The 7,429-nt window shown below is 38.7% G+C and overlaps 1 protein-coding gene across 2 annotated transcripts in view; it reads left to right on the forward strand.

Annotated features, from left to right (window-relative positions):
• Positions 1-6,795, forward strand: part of cpne7 (copine VII) — a 42,310-nt gene extending 35,515 nt beyond the window's left edge. For both annotated transcript variants that reach the window (XM_042489400.2, XM_088077671.1), the window contains 2 exons: positions 350-586; positions 1,806-6,795. In XM_042489400.2, the coding sequence (XP_042345334.1) occupies positions 350-586; positions 1,806-1,958 (390 nt within the window). In that variant the 3' untranslated portion in view covers positions 1,959-6,795. The remainder of the gene's footprint in view (positions 1-349; positions 587-1,805) is intronic.
• The last annotated feature ends 634 nt before the right edge of the window (positions 6,796-7,429 follow it).

Raw genomic sequence — 7,429 nt, forward strand, 5'->3', positions numbered from 1 at the left:
ACTGCTCAGTGGTCACATGAAATTAATTTCAGAAAAGCACACATGCAAACACATGAGACGTCTTAGCTGTAGTTTGTGATGTAGTTTCAATGTCTTTTGCTTTTAATATCCTTCTTTTTGATCTGTTCTTGATCCCCTTGTTTTTGTATAACACTTCAACAAAGTCTCATACACACACATACTTATCTACTCAGTAGAGGCTGTAAAATTATCCAAGACAGCATGAAAGGCCCACTTCAGACCACAACATACACTGAGAGGTGTTCTTGCTTATAACCACACGTTGCTGTTAAAATTGGTTAATGTCAACATGGATTAATATGCACTGAAAGCTCTTATCTTCTTCCAGCGATACCACATCCTGCTCATCCTCACGGATGGTGTAGTGACAGACATGGCAGACACGCGTGAGGCGATTGTGCGAGCCTCCTACCAGCCTCTCTCAATAATCATTGTTGGTGTGGGCAATGCAGACTTCACAGACATGCAGATTTTAGATGGAGATGACGGAGTCCTACGCTCACCGAAGGGCGAGCCAGTCCTCAGGGACATTGTGCAGTTTGTGCCCTTCAGAGACTTCAAAACGGTCAGTTTTTCTCTCTGTCTGTCAATCTTCACTTGTTGACTTTCAGCTTCAACCCCACTCCTTCTGACTGCTGTGTTTGTGATGCTCATGCACATTAAATGTTCTTTTACATAAGCCCCCCACCCCCACCCCATAAGAGCAGACAGAAAGCTTTTGCTGGCAATGCCAGTGCCACAGATGGACATCATGGACGGGAGGAGATCCAGAAATTTGCTCAAACAAGAATGTATTCTTAATGTAGCTACACACAATCAGCAACATTTCAGCTGCACAATTATGTTATAACACTGTGTGTTATGTAGTAAATGTGGCATGTTCTAAACAGACATTTTTCCTATAGTATGTGTGATGTGCTATGCTTATATATATAGCTATAGTATATATTCAACATATAGACAGATGGCCAAAAAAAAGAAGAAAAAAAAAAGAAAAACTGAATAAATGAGAGGTGAATTCGAACAAACGTGATGGGATGTGCACAGATGAGTATGAAAATCATGTGAATCATATGCTATGGTTGTCGTGTTTCAAGATTTTGCTCGTTTGTTCATCCTGCTTTATTCTGAAGGTCACTCTCCTTAAGTGTCATGGTTTGTTTTACTTCCTAATTTTGTCTGTTTCCCACCTGTTTTCTTACACTCCTGCTTTGCATCCGTCTCGTTAGTCCTTCCCTGTTCCAGAGCTTTCCCTGCACACCTGTTTTGTATTAGTCTTGTCTTCATTACACTCTTCTTTCTCACACAGTGATGTGTCTAGACCTGGCACATATGTACATTTTAAAAAATCATTTATTTTACAGGCCCTCTCATGAGTAATTAATTATACCCTTATGTTATGAGTTTTATGCCACTGCTTTTAAATATGCTTTATCAGCTTTTTTTTTTTTTTTAAATGTTGCTCCATGCGTACTAGTTTTAACAATGGCAAAATGCAAACTGTGCAAGACTTATTCATTTTTATGTGGCTCTTAGGGTCAAAGTAGAAGAGTCATTTTCCAGAGTCATAAACAAAGTTATTTTCTAATACAATGTGGGACACTGATGTACCACTTTTAATTTGCCTGAAGCAAAGAAAGCAGTCCCCTGATCTGTAGTCCCCTGATAAGGAAAAAAAACCCAAAAAACCTAAAAGCTTTATTGGAAAATGCTCTGTATTTCTGATTAAAACAATATCTAACACTTGTTTTGACAACTCCAGCTGTTTTCTGTCTCTATTGCAGGCTTCACCTGCAGCCCTGGCCAAATGTGTTTTGGCAGAGGTGCCCAAGCAAGTTGTGGAGTACTACAGCCATAAGGCCATCTCCCCTATGTGTCCTATGAGGGACTTAGCAACCCCCATCCTCAGCCCAGTCGCCACCACCCCGACAGAATAACCACGCACCCTGCTCTTGGGACCAAGCTTTGCCCACAGCACCAGTCCAACAAACTGAGAGGGAGAAAGGACGCATGCCTCGTGTTTTTTGGACTAGGACTGAAGAGAAAATCTTTCTAAATGTGTTGTAACTCATTTATTTCATTCTTTGCACCTATCAAAGTGTTTACACAAGGACAGTACGACAGAGGCTGTGGGTTACATTTCTCTGCTCAATGTGGATCCGGCGCTTCTCCCTGGCTGTGCAAGCCACAACCACCCAGCTGTTTCAGCATCATGAGTCCTAGAGGATTGTGTTGCCCCCCTTATGCATGCAGGCCAGTCCCTCAGCGCTGATCCTTCACTCAGATGCAGGCTTATTATTACTCACTGCCCATGAAATTCAGCACCTCAACTGTCTGTTATGTTACTGTTTTCCTAATATCATATCTTCAGATCATTTTGAAGATGCACTGTACAGTACTGTACATGGCAATCACAATTAGACTTGAAAACTTGAAAATACTGACAAAGTTTTATCCAGATGTTATAGATGGTATAGAAAAGAGATATTGCATTCAGACATGCTTGTATTATTAGACTGACCTTCCCTTATATACCAATTTTGGACATATTTTGGATTATGATAAGACAATATTTCCAGACATACACAGATGACAATTTCAAATCAATCTATCATGAACTGACTGACGGAATGAACTAGTGACAAATCTTTAACAAGCTCTAATCTATTGTTTAAATTGAAAGCTCTATTCCCAAGGACACCAGCCTTTCTCAACAAACCAAAACATGCAGCCTGGTCAACTGAAGAAAATGTTGGTGTTTTATATTTTTGCAAACTACAAATACATCACATTTGTATGTTTCATATGTATTATATCAATGTCTTTAAAGTGACATAGTTCTGATTACATGTATAGCTAGCGAGCTAGCTTGAGATGGATGAGATGATGGATTTTGTGTGACACTTTGACAAGCCAGATGCCAAGCAGCAGACCCTTTGCTGCATTTGTGGTGCAGCAATGGTGCCGACCAAACTGGGTATTTTAAGCTGAAAAGCAATCTTTTCTCAACTGTAATCGATTTTATTTGCATAAACATAACCATATGTTAAACAAAGCATTGTTGAAGTGTAAAGAAATGTAAAATTTTATTATCCACTGCTACGGGCAAATGTTACATATCTGTGGTTTGCAGAAATGTACAATGTCAACATTTATTGTGGCAATTAGATTGAAAAAGCGTCCTGTCTGCTCCAACGTGAACAATGAATGACACCACCCATACATTGTAAATACAAAAGCAAGCAATTCAGAGTGTGTTTGGCAGTTAGCAGGTACAGGTTGCCAAGTTTGTGTATTCTGTGTAAAAATCTAATACCCTGTTAATTAGGCCTTCTTCAAAACCATGTGAGGAAACAGCCCTGTCAGACCCCTTCATCATGTACATCTGTGAAACTGCAAGTGACATAACAGGAGCAATGTGTGATAGTTGAGCTCTTTGTATGCTTCTTTCAGTTACAAGAGGGAGCCAAAAAGTCATGGCGAGACAGAATAATACAGTCAGGTCATCAGCTGGCAAGTTGAAGGAGAATGTGTGTTTGGTTTGCTGTGCAGAAACAAAAGTTGCAAAGAGCTGCCTTTTCTGAGGTCATATGTAACAAAGCCCAAAAAACATCTTTAATTAAGAGAAGATGTACGATCACACTCTATTTTTGGTCTTTTGTCAGGTGGCTATAGTATAAGTTTTGAAAATCATATGTCATGTCAGGTGAATTCTCTCCTTTTTGTTTGTTATTGCTGTCATCCCTCAGCCAGCCGTCATACAGATTGCACTCACGTTTTCTGCTGTATGTTTAATTATTTTTGTCCTTTCTGCTGCTTTTTGTATTATATATAGTTCCACTTGATGTTTCATAAGGGATTTAACTGGTGACTGCACACTTTAGATGCAATGAAAGCACACAGCTGATCATAGTGAATGCTGTAAAACACACCGCGATGTTCATAAAACCAGCTCTGGAATGTTGCATATCAGTTATATTTACATCAGAATATATTAAAATCTGAAAAATGTATCATTATTACCAAATCTTCTCAGTGATCATTAAAAGGTTTCTTACCATAAAATAAGTAGTAAATATTTGCTCATCATTGCACATGTGCATCTCCAGAACAAACTGTTCTGTGAATTCTTTTCATTTCCAAGAAGCTCTTGCCTGAAGAATCGATATTAACATGAGACACTGCGTTTGGTTTTTCTGCTGTTCTATTGCGCTTTACAATATTCAGCACATTCAAAAAGATGTAACCTTCACTTTCATTTACAGTGCCAGGCTGTGTCAGATTGTCGCCATAGTGCTGTGTTGCCTGGAGCAAGTCAGACAAAGCTGTCTCATGTTTTCACCTCAGTGTTTTCCAAAAGAACATATTAACACTGCGGAGGCTGAGGTGCATCCTCTCACTCAGACTGACTCTGACATGCAGAAAATGCAAGTACAAATACAAAAATACAAATGCTAATTTTATAAACATGAAGGGAGGGATAATGTGTTTAAGTCACATGTGACGTACATTTTTAAAGTGTGTGTGAGAGTTTATTATCAAGCATCATTAAAAAAAATTTTTTAAACTCATAATTGACTTAAATGAAATATAAAGCCCAACAAGTCTTACAGTTCAAGCCCTAAGTTAGATCAATATGCTGTGCGCAGCTGTACAATAAAATAAGTAAAAAGTTTCAGTAAAGTTGCCGTAAGTTGAGAAAACTGCAAGGCCACAAAAAATTCACAGGGATTGCCTAAACTTGTGTTTCAATCGAAACATTGTGAAATCCTGGAGGGACTACTTAATACTGTTTGGTTTCTGATGGTGCAGCCTAGTTATGACTCTAAACTTTGTGCTTTAGCTCAGTGTTTTTTGCATTTATTCTATATGGTGTATTTTTTTCTGAATGACTCTGTATTGTGACTAATTCACTTGGCCAAAAGCCACCAAATGTGTTAGAAGAATTTTGCATTTAGAGTAACATTAACATACACATGCACATACCCCCCCCCCCATGACTTTGATTTGTTCTCTACAGCTTCAGCATCCTTCAACAGCTTTTCTAAACTATTGACTTTACATGAAGGCACCTAAACACAGTAAGCTCTGCTGTTGGCTGCTCTCTGAACCCTTTTGAAGATCACAACTATTGAGGATTCAACTGTGGATCACACAATGAGAGCTATTGATTCAGCAGGCTGAGATTTGCAGTTTGGTTACTTGAATGTAAATGATCTTAGAGGGACTTGGATCCCATGACTCCATGAAGTTACAGGTGATGTTATGAGATTATTTACTGAGAAACAATAATTAGGTTTTGCACATCTTAATACAATCATTAAGGAGTTTGGGAGGGGATGTTATCCTCCTTTGTTAGCAAAATAACCAAAATGCATCCCCTTGTTAACCCAGATGCTGCTCTATTTGAACCCAGATTTGAAACTGTCTCACTTGATAAGAAATAAAGATTTACAACACAAAGTGTGACCAACAAGTTGCCATTCTCAAATGATAATTACTGTCATAAAAAAACTAAACCATTTATCCATTTAACCAGCTTTGTGCTTTCCTGCAAACCTTTAGAGGCTACCTGTTCTAACTACAGTAAATAAGGCAGGAAGTGCAGATATCATCCAATATGTATTTCCCCCAATTGCAAATCAGCACACATATTAATATCCAAAAGGCATTAGCACTTCTTTCCCCACTATTACCTGTATCACCTTATTGCTACTTTGCCTCAGGTTATTAATTACACCAGCTCAAATGGTTCATTAGCCTGTACTCTTAACACTTTTATGAGATCACAATTGATAGATGACCTCAGAATATACAAAATGTAATGCCTTTAGTCAATAAGGATTAAAAAAACTTCTTTTAATCAAATAAGTGATACAAAAATGCCAAAATTAGTCTTTTCTTGGTTCAAACATAAAAAAATGAGCCATGTAAACATTCCATGCTTTCCCTGGGTTACAAAATACATTAGATGTCATATGGTAATATATGCTAAACAGTGATGCATGGGTCTTAATGCCTCGCCAGATTTGCCTCAAACAACTTTTTATACCCTTTCATGAAAGTTATTTTTAATTCTTCCTTATTGAGTGACGCATTTCATCGCCATTAATCATGTTTGAAGTATTCAAAGAATATCATTATGTGCTTGTGTGTGTCGTGTGCACAGCTATTTGGTGTCAACGCTTTAAAAAGCTTCACAAAAACAAGGGGAAAAAAACTATGTTCATGTTTTAATGGGAAACCATCATTTGTGTTACAATGGTGCAACAACAGTTCGCTGAAACACTGGAGACAATAACATCGCAGTTCATGGGGCCATCTAGAACTGCGGATTAAAAAAAAGCTGGGAAGAATTCACAGAGCTGCTTATTTCCTCTTATCTATACTTGCACCATTGTCTGACAAAATTAACAAGTCATAGGTTTTACACTACACTGATGAAATTTCTCATAGACACCCCCCCTCTCTCTTTCTCCATCCACTGCTAATCAGGACAAGGTTTACAGCTCATAACACTAAAATGCAACTGGTGTAACTGCAGGCCGTGTGGGCGAAAAGCAACCCATGCATCATTAGAAATTATTTCATTTCTCCAAAAGCAAGAAAGAGATTTATTGCATGCTTACTTTTATTGTTAAGCTGTGCTGTGCAGTCTTTCTTTTGGGTCTTATGATATGCTAATATGCAAGCCTGCATTTGCAGAAACCTCTGTTCTTGTAATTTAATGCTCTGTCTTGCAGTTAGGCAAATAAATCTAATCATTCAACTGAATATGTCTCTGTGATTTGTTGTGATATTGTAGAAGTTTTTTTTTTCTCAAATATTTCACCTGTCTGCCTTTGTCACCCAGTTTTCTCCGAATCATTGCTCACCGCTGCATAAGAGGAATGAGAGAGAAATGGGAGAATGATACTGATGAAATGTAAGTTACGCTATCATGTACAGATTTGCCCTGTGTGGTTTTGCTTATGATGCTGTGAGTACTTACTGCATGGGAAGAGGGACTGAGCCTACTCTTTAATTCCATCAGACAGCTCCTTTCATTTAACGGCTATTGTTGAGAGCACTGAATAACGGTTGTTTCCATGGTGACACCTACTTGTGGGGAGACGTAGACCTTCATTTTTGTCAAATTCAGGGACAAAGATGCAGGATGTGGCGAGGGCTCTGGGAGGAAGGCCATTCGCGCACATTATTATTACTATGAAAAAGATGAGATTGCGATGGCTGCTGTCCTTTGCAAGGCCACCGAATGTCCAGCGGGGCTGTGAGCCTCAGGTGAGCTGTGTGTTCAGCGTAGACACTTCCTCTCCTCTCACTCGCCTATAACCCCTTTTGTGCCCGGCTGACTGATTTATGGCCACAATTAAAGAACACTCACCGCCACTTAACATTCACTGGCAAT

Source organism: Plectropomus leopardus, chromosome 1 (genome assembly GCF_026936395.1).
Source record: "Plectropomus leopardus strain MGB_pleo_1.0 chromosome 1, ASM2693639v1, whole genome shotgun sequence".
Classification (NCBI taxonomy): domain Eukaryota; kingdom Metazoa; phylum Chordata; class Actinopteri; order Perciformes; family Serranidae; genus Plectropomus; species Plectropomus leopardus.